Source organism: Saccostrea cucullata, unplaced genomic scaffold (genome assembly GCF_032062105.1).
Source record: "Saccostrea cucullata isolate Sc308-1 unplaced genomic scaffold, CSIRO_AGI_Scuc_v1 ctg5114, whole genome shotgun sequence".
Classification (NCBI taxonomy): Eukaryota; Metazoa; Mollusca; class Bivalvia; order Ostreida; family Ostreidae; genus Saccostrea; species Saccostrea cuccullata.
The window spans coordinates 25,762-39,970 of record NW_026930298.1 but is presented as its reverse complement, the minus strand read 5'-3'; the positions used below and the strand labels follow the sequence as shown (position 1 = coordinate 39,970).

General features: G+C 31.2%; 1 protein-coding gene across 1 annotated transcript; it reads left to right on the top strand.

Annotated features, from left to right (window-relative positions):
* The first annotated feature begins 4,483 nt into the window (after positions 1-4,483).
* Positions 4,484-13,527, top strand: LOC134283631 (interferon-induced protein 44-like). The gene is made up of 7 exons (XM_062766130.1): positions 4,484-4,559; positions 8,559-9,066; positions 9,518-9,564; positions 9,741-9,938; positions 10,890-11,036; positions 11,235-11,406; positions 11,861-13,527. The coding sequence occupies exons 2-7, from the start codon at positions 8,565-8,567 to the stop codon at positions 12,166-12,168; spliced, it is 1,374 nt and encodes a 457-aa protein (XP_062622114.1). The 5' UTR covers positions 4,484-4,559; positions 8,559-8,564; the 3' UTR covers positions 12,169-13,527.
* Positions 13,528-14,209: the final 682 nt, after the last annotated feature.

Below are 14,209 nucleotides of genomic sequence, written 5' to 3'. Positions count from 1 at the left end.
GATACTTACTTTATCATTGTGCTTTCTCAAATATCCTATTATTCTTTTTGAATTTTAGTTTGTAAGCCCCCCCCCCCCCCCCTCCCCCCTACGCTAAACTAATAATGTTTGATGGTTTTGCCCCCATCCCTATCCCCCGAAATTACTTCTTATGAACCTGATTCATAAAAAGATATATTATTTATAATTTTAACATGTCAAAGTCATTCAAGAATAATTATTCGTGTTCAACTGTTGCAGTTATATAGTCATATGAAGTGGAAATTGGTAATCAATTCTATTTTTTATTTTTGTACAGATATAATTTGTATGCAGATTGTGTTGGTCAAATATAGATTTTTTACTTCATTAAATAGGTACTGCGACAACTTTAAAATACTACTTTTCCCCTTTTCAATGAGAAGCATCAAATATAGACGTGAGATATCAAAACACAAACATATCGGTTTCATTCGCATGTAACGCAGACAAATAGAAGGTAAGCGAATATTGGTTTTGTATATATTTTTCAAATGCCAAATATCATATATAAGCATGAAATAGGATTATGTTTAAAATAACATAAATATTGATTTCACCTGTGTGTAATGCGGAACAAAGGGAAAGAAAATATGGTGTATTTAGTATATGCGATGGGTCCAAGATCTTTAAGATTTTAGAAACTGTTCGACAAAACTTAATCTATTTTGCACATTGTTTGAACATGATATGTTCTGTATTTTTCTTTAAATATTTAGAGTTTTAATGTTATATGCACAAAAAAAACAGGATTTGAAGAGTACAGGGAAAAGGTACTAGCAAATAGTTTTGCATCAATAATCATAAAAAAAAACGAAAGATAAAACCCGTTTGGTATTCATAAAATAAAGACATTTATATACATAGACAAATAAGTTGTTTGGTCTTGAAAATTCGCATGGTTCAAAGATTTTAACGTTTGCATTCTAGTCCAGTTCAAAAATTCTCTGTTAATAATAAAAGAACAATGATCACTGTTGAGAATATAATAATCTTACTTTTTTATGAGTTCTTAAAATATTTGAAGTCAAACGCGGTGGTATCGCCTGTTTTAGTTCATATAACTCCAAAGGAATTTGGTGTTTAAAAGGTAGGCTAAAAATAGCATTAAAAAAAAAATTCACATCCAAAGACGATCTGTTGTACATCTGTTGATTGCAAAAATTTTTGTTTTTCACTATTAACTTAGAAATATCCCGAAACCAGTTACACCGTGACAAATCGACGGCGTAAATATAAGGTTTTTACGACGCCTGGATCTGTGGGTCTCCTTTCTATCTGTCCGAATTTTCTCAAGCAGAGAGCTACAGTTAAACTATATTTGAATACGATATCAACACAAAAAACAGTTATGACAGTAGTTTACACAAAACTTGACAACATAACTCAAAATAGTTTGTAAATTACCCTGCTGTTCAAAGTCATGTAATAGATCAAGAAAAAACTCATGTAAAACAAATATAGATATATCAATATATACTTTGTCTTACATTAATCAACTAAAGAAGAGCATTAATCAATTACTATTTTAAACCTCTATAAACAATTTTTTAACACAACAAGCTATGAAATATCAACAGTATCGTTTATGATTGATTGATTGATTAATTGTACGTCATTTTACATCTTTTTTGAAAATTATTCACTCATTTAAATTTGGCTCCATATACTTGTACCAATGAAAGGCTCAATTAAGACATTTACTGTGCACTGAGTGCACCAAGGACTGATGGATTATTATCTTAAACGCCTACCGGGGTCTCGACTTTTAAGGTCTCGTCCGAAAGAACCTCAGTCCACTTTTATTTCAAAGGTGCCAAGGGGTTGACGAAAGAACAGTTGTTACCTTAGTTACGTACGTAAAGTCGAAAATAATATTGTTCGGAAAACTTTTACAAAAATACCTATAAGACCAAGTTTAAACAAGTTTAAAAAGACATTCTAGAAATATTAAACGTCGTACATGTTAAATGTCATATTTAAATATAATCAATATAAAATTAAAGGGTTAAATCACGCATACTATTTTGAGGTTGGAGAGGGCTAACATAATCGAAAAAAGAGATACTCTATACCTAAGAACTGCACACCTCTCCCACCAACGATTATATTCTAGCAGGTGGATTTCTTTTAACGTCTAATATGTGTGTATGAAATGATAGGAAAAGGAAATTTATGTCAATAAAGAAAAGGTGTTAAATTGAATGCAAAATTTCATAAAGAAGTGCAAATTTCAAGTAAATAATACATTTATTTATTTTATAAATGTTTTCTTATCCACCATACTCAAAGTATTCAGGAAGTTTTGGAACACCTTAAATTTAGTTTAAGGTTAATGTTTTTCATATACGAGGGCTGTTCAATAAATAATGTCCTGAACTATATAACATACATAACAGATATCATATGACATTAAACTTCAGTTTCTCTCATTATTTAATCTTTCATGAATTTATAACAGTTTATGTGACCAGTTTTCATCACATAGTTTCATCGTGAGAAGCTGGGAAACAAGGGCTTTTCGAGACACTGCATTATAAACAAATGGTAAGGAATCAGTAAACTAGAGTGAAAATAAAAGCTTCATTATAGCTGCCGTAAAACTTGTTAAAAATCCCAAAGAAATATTCACTGAAATATATGACATTTACAGCAACCAATGCCTGTTTTATAGACAAAAGAGCAGGTGGATTTCAATGATAAAAAATTATATAATGGGCATCAAAAAAGGGTACCCTCCTTGCCAACAAAAATTATAACAACTTATGTACTGGTTGCCAAATTTCAACAAATGATATTTGATGATGTATGATTGACTTTAAGACAAATAGCAAATTTGATAGACATCATATCGGGGGTAGTTTTCACTGTTTTTGAGAAACGTTTGACGGTAAAAAAGCTTGGTACTCGAAGGTCACCCTATATTTTGAAAAATGAGTGAAAACGACAGCGTATACGAAATTCTTTACAATTATTTTAAAACATCAGTCATTTTAGTTATCCACGTTTGTTTTATTTTCAAACAGATATTGGAACATGAATCTATTGATTGAAACCCTCAAAACAAAATTTACCATAAAATGTATTTGATAAAAACAGCGAATGTCTGACAAGAGCACAGGTATTCAAGAGCACAAAGACAGATTTATATGTAATTTTCTTAAAAATTAGTGGTATTGTTGTTCAAATTCGTACTCGGAGAGACAGTTTAATTTCTGGAGGAGTTAAGCAAGCAATTTTTTTGCAAAAACATCAAAGGGTTTCTTCGAGGAAGGACCCAGAATCAGGAATCCGCTACATTGAATTTCTTCAAGACAGCGTCCAAACCCGCATGCCCTGAAGAGTAAAGGGGTTTTCGGGATAAAAAGAAAGTTAATGTTTTTTTCACATTAACAATATTTGCCAGATTTTGACCTTTTGGCAGGTTTCTATTTCCAAACTTAAAAAAAAAACACCTTTCAGAGGGAAGAAACAAGTCAGGGAAATCATTGGATCTGCCATTTTCCAGTATACTAAGGGTCATACCCAAAAATGAGTTCTAAAAACAATCAGAAATTGGATAAAAAATCTTACGGACATGTATTTTACTTAAAAGAGATTATTTAGTAAAATCATGAAGACTAAATCGATCATTGAAAAGCGTCTTTAGCTTCTTTCAGAGCACTGAGGACATTATTTATTGAACAGCCCTCGTACATATATAAAAAAATATTACGTACATAAATCAACAAAAGTATTGTATGATATACAGGTATTTAAATTCTCTACAAGCAATACAGAAGATTTTGATTCAAACATGCTGAAAAAGTAGATCTATGTATGTATACGCTGTGACTATTATTAGCTAGTATATACAAGTTGTCCTTCGGATAGGGCTCCGACTGCCTGAAAATTTTCGTCATTTTATTACTCCTGATAAATCTTTTATTTTGTCTTCAGTGTATTTGTGATCACATGTTTAATTTTGTTATGAAAAAATCTGGTTCATACATATAGAAGATACATGTACATGTATAATTCGTCACAATCTGAAAAAGAAAAACATCTATTGTTAGAGTTTTATTTAATTTGTTATTTTTTATTCATTTTATCTATTTATTTAATATTCGTTTTCTTAATAATCAAAAAGTGGTGTAAAGAAACGTCCCTAAGATTCATATAAGAAATAAAAAAGGCTAAATAAAAAAAACTTGCTAAATCAACGAATTCAAATGAAAAAAAAATAATAAATATGTCTGTTAAATCTCATTGAAAATTACATTCATGTTCACAAAGATCTGATGTTATTTGATATTTATTCATTTTGTCCTTGATTAACGATGAATGCGTTAAAGTTTAATAATGATTATTGTATCCTATCAATTACTATTTATTTCTTTCAACGTGTACGTAAGTAAAACAAACTTTGAAAAGTATCTAAATTGATTATTTTATCTTCGACGTATAGACCGATACCCCGTAGTTTTTTTTTTTAAATAAAACGAAAGAAAAAGTGCAGTTTAATTCATAGAATTGATTAAGGAACTGTGTCTTTGAGTAAGGTAAGTCACCAATTGTTTAGCTGTACTCTTACAAGAATCTCCATCTTGCATTATACATTACATATGTATATATTAATTTATTATATATATTTTTTCGAAGTACATGTAAAATGCTATTAATCATCACGAGAGATAACTGCGTTTAAAACCCGGATATGAAGTCCCAGAGTAAGGTGTCATCAATAAGCTGGTGGTCTGGGAAATATCGCAATTTCAAAATAATAATATTTATTTTAAACAAAACGCACCATACAACGAAGCCTTCAAAGAATCATAGTAACTTTGACATATCTCTTCTATCTCTGTTATTATTGCAGTATGTTGGTCAGCTTGCACAAAATATGGCATCGAATAGATCATCAAAGGCGTGGATCCCAGAATTTAAAAAAAAAAATAACGATATAATTGAAGTTAAAACATTTAAACATCATATATTACTTTTACGTATATTATGTACTTTAGTAAGTCAATACCTTACTGCCATTTTTGAAATAAAACCATTCTTATTCAGCGAATATACAGACACTCAAAGAAAGTATTCGGTCATAACAGCGGCGTGTTTACACAGACACCGTAGGCATGTTTACGAAGCTATATGAGGACTAAGAAACGTCATAAGATATACTTACGACAAGTCTTAGAACTAAGTGGGGTTGTCGAAAGTATCGTAACCTAAGAAAGTTCTTAAGGACGTTCGATCCTGAGTTTTTGAGTGGATTTTGGTCATGTCCTTTATTTATAAGATGCTGCATCATTTTTTAAGTTCTTACATTAAATCTGAATTCTACAATGCAAATTAAACTATATTCAATGAAAAAACAGCGATTAAATTCTATTCAAATTGAATTAAACTGGGGACTTTATTTTGTGGCGGAAGGTTTTTTAGACGGTAATCATCAGTTTTTCCCTTTTGAACTATTACAATACTCTTTATTTTGGATTCCTATTTTTCCATGCTGGTTGCACATAAAACTGCTTTTTGCAGCGAAATGTTTCATGCTGGTTCTGAAATATCTATTAAATTATTTCTTATGAATTCTATCAACAAAGCGTGACAAATATAGTAAATATATTCTGAAAACCTGGGAAAAATTGATCCAAATTTAACGTAAAACTGACACTTTTTTAGTAATATCTGAAAATTAACATCATATACCCCCACTTTTGATGTTCGTTCCGAAATATTCAAGATAACATTGACCTATTTGTATAAATTCAGAAAAAAGTTTAAGACTTTAGAATGATTTTCTTGCTTATTAAATTTTCAATGCCAGAAAAATCACATTTGATTAGTGCAGAAAGGTCAAATAATAAATTATACGAAGCAATTTGAAACTTTTTGTCAGTTACAATTTTAAAGTGTCTTTTTTTGAAACAGACTTAGAGTTCATTTTGTTTCTTGCTTTAATTGGATAAAAATATCGCAGGGAAAAAGTAGAAGATGTAATTTTTAATTAAGACACAAAATTCAGTTCAAGAAGGTCATATTGAATGTGCTGAAGCGCCAAAAGAAGCACATTGACCCCCATTTTTTGATTTGAATTTTAAATAAGCTATGTTTGTAGAAACTAAAAACATACTTGGCAAAAAAAGTTTACCTTTTAATATCAGGATCGAAAGTCGTTAAGAATAATCTTAAAGTTACGTCAGCTTTTGACATATCTTAAGTCTATCTTAAGCAGAAATAGCTGCGTCCATGTTGTTGCTGGCTCGACGAAATCGTCGTACTTTCCAAGAATATCCACGATTAAAATTCTTATGACATTCAGTAATGCCTCACGCAGATGCACAACATACATTGTAAGATGTAACCTGTTAACAGAATAAAACTATGTAATCTCACTTAACCTGAGAGAGTCGCGGAGTAAGGAGTTGATCCCTATGTCTCTTGTTCGAATCCCACTATGGGACATGGAGACCGGTCCTTCGGATGAGATTCTATAAACCGAGGCCCCGTATCGCAGTTGGTGCTGGCGCGAAAAAAAATCCCTCATTGCCCAATGGCCCTGAGTACCGAGTATTGACAAAATTTGTAGCTCTTCACCGGCAAGTGATGGCGTTTCCATATGAGTGAAAGATTCTCGAGAGGGACGTTAAACATGCAATAAACAATCGATCAATTTTAACCTGAGAGAGAGAAAAAAAGATAGTTTTCTCTGTCATAATGATTTATGACGTCTTAATATAGAGAGAGACTTTCATTTTTTTTCCGGTGACCTCTCAGATGTTGAAACCGCCCTCTATGGCAGAAATTGGAGTATAACCAATAATTCTCACAATTTTTTTTTTTTGCGAATAATTTAGTCTTGGAGGGGGGAGGGGCTCCTCCAGTTTTGCCTGCTTCTTCCGATTTTGTGCTGCCTTCCGTTTCACTCATGTAAATTCACTAAATTGGCGCGCTTTTCATCGTTTAAGAATTCTGAATGATCAAATGGCTCTCTATTTGATTTTAAATGCAACCAATATTACAGTATATCGTCGAATTTAGATGGTTACTAATTAAAAATATGATTTATATTTATAAATTAAAAAAAAATCAAATTCTTTATTTTTTTAATTTTCATTTTTTAAAATATTTTTATTATGATGACATAAGTGTAGCATTATATAGCAAAAAATTACAACTCTCTGATCCCTAAAATAGTTTAAAACCCCTTCCCCGCAGTCATGCATTTTAACGCATAAACCATTTCCTATTTCTAACGCAAATCACGCATATACCGTTTCCCCGCAATCACGCTTTTTCACGCACTTTAAAAAGTTCAATTAATCTTTAATTTAATGCCAATTCTCTTTAATTTTATACTTGCTAAAGTCTAATAAAATAAGAAAAGTTATTTACTTATTAAAATATTAAGTCATAATATTATTTACCTTAAACTTTAGAGAAACTTGTACCACGCTATAAAGTGCTTGCGGGGAAATGGTAACGTCATATTTCAAAGACGGGATCATTAAGTGTATGTTGCATAACAATTGAGTAAGTTGTAAAGAGTTAATAATTACTCCTTGGAGTATTTCTATGTCATAATGATTTAGGACGTCTTAGCTTAGGATAATCATAAGATAGCTTTGAAAAACACCTTAAGATAATCTTACGATGACTCTAAGATTTTCTTAAGATATATCTTAAGATTTCTTATGAACAATCTTAGGTAAACATGCCAACAGAAGTAAAAAGAAATCTTACAATTTAATATTTCGTAATATGTTCTTTTAGTCTGGTTACATTTTGAATCCGCTAATGGAAGGAACCATTCAAGCTTTTATGGCAAGCAGGCGCAATACCTATATATTATTATTATAACAGTAACTTGATCCGAATCCGATCGCGTCTCGTTTGATCCGATGATCCAAGCCTGTCAACTCGACGTGATACGACTCTTCGGATCAAGTTACTGTTATAATAATAAATTTGATATATATCCCCTTATAACTAGCTAAATATAACAAATATATGTCTTTAGAGATCAATGAATTATATCTATCCTTAAAACAATGTATAACAACAAGGGACTTTTTGACGCGCGCAAAAAAAAATAAAAAAAAAAAAAAAAAAAATAACGTCATGTTCCTGCGTGCTCTGTCATCAGATTCAGAGAGTGGTGAAATGGAATCAGAAAACCACGGTGTGGTGATCCGGAAAGTCGGATCATGACGTCATGTGAATGACTAAAATCAGCAGTTAAATTGCGTGACACGCATTAGGTATAGAACAAATGTCCATAAACGTCGAATTCCCTTAATAAATTGTTTCTCGATTTTATTGCAGCAGTAGCTAATTGAAGTTTTTGTTTGATGTGCAATCAAACATTTTCAATAATATTCATGTCTGAAGACTGAGCAGACCAGCTTAAACAATTAATTCGATTTCTAGATACATATTCTTGAATTGATCTGGCTCGGTGGATAGGTGCATTGTCATCCTGAAAATAACAGCCAATTAGAGGGAAATTTGAGTTTTAAGTGGTCACAATATTTTACTTTTTTCCATTTCAGAAAAGCATGACAGCTCTTCTAATAACCCGAGACAAAAAACAACTTTCGGAATGGATCGGCAAAGATTGTCATTTCAAACTGCTGTACAAAATATCCAGAGACGGGTGTACCCCTCAGAAGTTCCACGAGTTATGTGACAACAAGGGACCTACGGTGACCATCTTCTACAACACTGACAATAATGTGTACGGAGGATACGCGTCGGAAAGTTGGAAAAGTGAAGGAGGATGGTACACCGATGAAAATTCGTTTCTATTCAAACTGTACACAAGCTCAAAATGGCAGCCCACAATATTTCCTTTAAAAGGGGGACAAACATCGAATCTTTATTTTAATAGCGGTTATGGCCCAAAGTTCGAAGATTTGAAGTCTTTTGAGAATAAGGTCGACAGCACTTTGGGCAGTTTTTCGTTAACTCCAGATAATATGTTCCAAAGCAGATACTATGATTCAAAAAATGAGGATGGACACAACAATGTAACAGACATGGAGGTGTATTTGATAAAAGGTGAAAATTAGAAATGTTTGTGTTTTACAATTTGTCTCAAAACAATTGTATATTTGTAATATACCTTTTTCTTTGGAATACAACAAAAGGAGGTTATTAAGATTGCCCTAGTAAATAAACAAAACAGCGGAAGTTATTCCCTAGCGGTTAAGATTGTGTCATGTCAGCTGATAACCAACTGATACATTAACATACATGTACCTGAAAAAAATGTTTTGATTTCTAACACATATATTTTCATAAATGTATTCATTGTTCATAAATATGTTTACTTGTGTTTTACTGTACAGCACTTTAGAGTAGTTTTATTAATTCAATATCAACGTTTTATAAATTGTGTATTATTATTATTATTATTACTATTATTATAATTATTATTATTATTATTATTATTATTATTATTGTATATAACGGTACTTTTAATCAGATTTTATTTGCTTTCTTTATATAGATAGACTAACAGTGCCATGGAGACAGTCACCGGCCTGGGAACAACAGGTTTAAAAATCTACTAAAAGTATAGAAATTTAAAACCAATAAAATATAGATGGTTTTCTTGTTTTACAATTCGCAAAAATTTTAATCAAAGGTAATTAAATTGAAGCTGAAATGTAAATTCATTAATTGAAGCATTGTTCTTGTATGGTTGTAAATTTCAATTTTATACGCTTCAGACGCTTCACAACCTGAGAGACTTTATCAGATCATTTTCGCCACTAAAGGATTCAAAAGTTTCAGAAGTAAACATTCTTCTTATTGGTCAAGTTGGTGCCGGAAAATCAAGTTTGTTGAATACTTTCAACTCAATCTTTCGAGGAGAGATTTCATCACGTGCCTGGACCGGAAGTGCCCAACACAGTCTTACAACAAGTGTATGTCTGATTATTTTACTTGTTTTGATAAAATAGCTCAGAATATGTAATTCAAGATAAAGCATTGATCATGTGCTATTTATTACTTTGAACTAATTTTTCATCTCTGAGATACACAGTGATATTAAATTGGAACATCATACTAGTATTAGGCTATCAAATAGTAGTATAAGAGTTAGACTTTGTCATTATTTAAGCCATCGAGTTGCATATTTGGCACAGCTTATAATTTTAGTTTTCTCCCTTGAAGCTACGAAAAAAGGAGAAAAGAAAAAAGAAATGCTATGTATGTATATTGCTCATAGAAACAATTTTCTGTCTTTCAAGAGGAAAAAAATAGCCAAACTTAGTCATTGTTCTTTGATACTGATATTATAATTAATATAAAATCACTTTTTTGCTTGGTACAATGAAGAATCTGATGGAACGACTTGGAATATGTAATAATTAATTTATCTTGGAATGTATTAAAGTGCAAGATTGATCAATTGATTGATTGTATGTTGTTTATCGTCCCTCTCGAGAATTTTGCACTCATATAAAGACGCTACCACTTGCCGGTGGAGAGCTACCAATCTTGGTATATTCTCGGCACTCAGGGCCATTGAGAAGAAAGATATCTTTTTTTAGTGCTAGTGCCTACTGCGACACGAGACCTCGATTTATTCGGTCTCATCCAAAGGACCGATTTTCGCGTCCCATACTGGGATTAGAAGCCAAGAAATAAGAATTGACTTCCTTCTTTGATACCCTAGAGCAAACGCTTTAGCCAATGTGTGCATGTGCGATAGAGCATGAATTGAATACTTCTTTGAAAGGTTTTTATAGACGTATATTAAATCGAGGATATAATATATACCACATCTTTTATGAAAAAAGAAAACTTAATGTCAACATTGGTTTTTTTTTACAACTTTTCAAAATGCTAATAAAAATGTATTTATTCTAAAGTTTAACAAACTTCGAGTTCGGGACCAATCTTCAGGGAATTTTCTAAAATTCAGACTGTGTGACACACGAGGATTAGAAGAATCTCTTGCAATTAAGAATGAGGATATTGTCTACATTCTGGATGGGAATCTGCCAAATAACTACAAGGTTTGGTCAAAGTTTTTTGTGGTCGCAAAATTGAAAATTCTTAAATTTAAAATAAATAAATATTTACAATTGATTAGAAAAATGAACACTGGGCTAAAATAGATATGAAACATGCAATTAATAAACATTTATTTATAACATATAAATATTTATATTTAGATCTAAAATCTTCAGTGTGTTAATATTTATTTTTAACAGTTCAATCCTGTGGCTGCGGCATCAACAGATATAAATGGATTCCAGAAACACCCAACTCTGAAGGATAAAATTCATGTGGTAGTCTATGTGCTGAATGGAAGTACATTTGATGTTATTCCAGAGTGGATTTTCAAAAAACTCAAAGACATCAGAGAAATGATAATTGATAGAGGTACAACTGATCTCTGAAAAACTCATTTTACAGTAATCACGTGGCAAAGAACTTATACGTGTAATTTTCTAACATATAAAAATTTAATATAAAGTCTATTTTTCCTCTGGTAAAATGTTCGAGGTTTGGGTGGGAAATATATCGATTTATGGATTCATTTCGTGGCGGGGAGAAAGGTAAGTAGTAATGTATTAGCATATTAAATTTAACATTATTTCGTACTTATAAATTTATGGGCCTTCCCATACCTCGAAACAACGAAAATTAAATTCCCACGAAAAAATTAGTGATAACATTTATTTTTAAGCGCTTTCTTTTTGTAATGCTTGGACTAAAATAATTGTTTGTATAACATGCATAAAAATTAGACTATAGCTTAGAATAATTCAGTTAGTACTGACATCGATTCTAACAATTCTGTTAAATTAAAATGCCTATAAAACATATTTTTGAGGCATTCCTTTATTAGTTTTTGTAACCAAGATTGATAAAGTATGCAGCTCAGTTGATGATGACATACAAGAAGTGTTTCACAGCCAGGTTATAAAAGAAATGGTTGACAAGATTGCTGAGGGCATCACCATCCCAAGAGCTCATGTTCTTCCGGTGAAAAACTACGAGAGGGAGGGATGTCTTGAGACGGATATAAGCATTTTGGCCTTGAATGCTTTAAAACAAGCTTTGTTATTTACCAACGATTTTTTGGAAAATCAATGTGAACTGTTCGAAGAAAGTGCAACTCAGCTGAATGGAAAGGACTAACTTTCAAAATAGCATGTCGCAAAATAAATAAACAGAAAGGATTCCAGGTCTGATGTATAAGTAATTTGTAGTGTATTTGAACAATGTACCCATTATATTTTACAATGGGGTTTTGAAGGTTTTTTTAATGATATATTATATACATTATATTTATCGTAATATTATTATTAATTAGTTAATATAATATAATATCAATATATCATGTAATAAATAATCCTAATTGTGCTTGTGGAAAAATCAAAACAGCAGCACACTTTTTATTAGAATGTCCTCTATAAACTGACTCAAGGAAAAAAAATTCATTGACCCATTAGGACCAGTGTGACAACACACTTTGAAAACATTACGCACTTTGAAAAAATAATTTCAAAGTGCGTTAAAATTGGGACGAAATCAACGCACTTTGAAAAAAATTCAAAGTGCGTTAAATTTGGGACCAACTCAACGCACTTTGAAATTTTTTTCTCAAAGTGCGTTAAGATTTTACATCAATATATTTTATCATGGAGACACTTAACGCACTTTGAAAAATATGTAAAAACAAAACAAAATTCTGGATTCAGATTTTAGAAATGGAAAGATTAAATTTGTAATTTATCTTTCAAAACACTCATGCATTTGATTTACTCCCGTCGAGAAGAGGAGAAGACGGATATAAGATCTAACGGTCCAAATCTTTATCATTCCAATACATAGGCGTCGGTAAAAAATAAAACGTGGGAGGGGAGTAATAAACCTTCAAAAGGATAAGCCGCATTTTCAATGCTTATATGATGTATATCTTTCCAAACTAAGTGGGAAGCTAACCCCCCTCCTCTTGTCCTTCGCCCGGTTTCGATGCCTATGCTATACCCAAAACAGGTAGTTGTATGTATATGCATTTACATAACTTGTATCAGTATGACGTAGAAAACTTTCAATAAATGAGTCAACGTATAACAGATGAAAACTAAAAAAAAAATGTAAGTACAGTAAAACATATGAGAGAGAAAGAATTTTCATAACTTTGAAAAATCAAATTGACCCCTTTTTCTTAAGATAAATTCAATGCTTTGAGTCGTTCACTTTTAGCACCCCCCTTCACATCTACCTATTACATACTATAATATTTAAACAGAAATAAAATAATGATATAAAACAATTACCTCTCCATTTTTTCTAAAAGACCAATTTCCTTTTTATAACATTTATCAAAACATAAGATATTCAAATATTCAATATCTCATGTCCTCAAGTGACCTCATCATAAAAAAGGTTATCCAACCGGGGTCAATTATTTATCATACCGATTATTTGTGAGAACATTGATCAAGCTTGACATTTTTTTTTCAAAGTGCGTTAATATGGTCGTTATTAATGCACTTTGAAAAAAAATATTTTTTTTCAAAGTGCGTTAGCTTGGTCCCTTTACACAATCTCTTATTCGGAGATTCTACAAAGAATTATTCCTTCAATACCAACATTTCTAAACATGTGTATCAATTTATTTCTGCTTCTAAAAGATTTGTAACTTGAATATTACTTGTGGCCGTAATCTTATTATTGTTTGATCTTGTACTGCATTGTATGACTGTGTTTATTCCTCATTTACTATTAGTGTTAATTCATGTTATGATATCTCTCTCTACAATTTTTTTTTCTTCTCATTTTTGTTTTCATCTTTATTTTTTCTCCGTTATTTTTTCCTATTATACCTGTCATTCAAAAAGGGCAAATGTTTATTTAAAGTTGAAAGTTAATTTAAGGAATCGGATTTATATAAGTTGTTACAACTTGTTTCCGAATCCTGTTTGTATTATCTACTGTGTATATATAACTCATTCTTCAGTACTTAGTTCAAATTTGTGACCAAAGGGCTATTTTTTAAAAATAATCAATTTCATAATATATGTATATTAATTGAGTCAGTACCCTTCCTGCTTCTGAAAAAAATTGATGGGAAGATAATCTGAAGTCTGAAAGAGGAGATAGGTGTCCAAATGTACAAGCATGTCTGAAATTTTATGTATGTAACTTGGTGTCCACAGTGACAGTTTTTTAA

What these genes read in the sequence shown, in the direction of transcription:
- LOC134283631 (XM_062766130.1), top strand. Translation starts at nt 8,565, where the DNA reads ATGACAGCTCTTCTAATAACCCGAGACAAAAAACAACTTTCGGAATGG. An exon ending in AACACAGTCTTACAACAAGT is followed by an intron (nt 9,939 to 10,889) that starts GTATGTCTGATT and finishes TTTATTCTAAAG; the next exon opens with TTTAACAAACTTCGAGTTCG. An exon ending in AGAAATGATAATTGATAGAG is followed by an intron (nt 11,407 to 11,860) that starts GTACAACTGATC and finishes CATATTTTTGAG; the next exon opens with GCATTCCTTTATTAGTTTTT.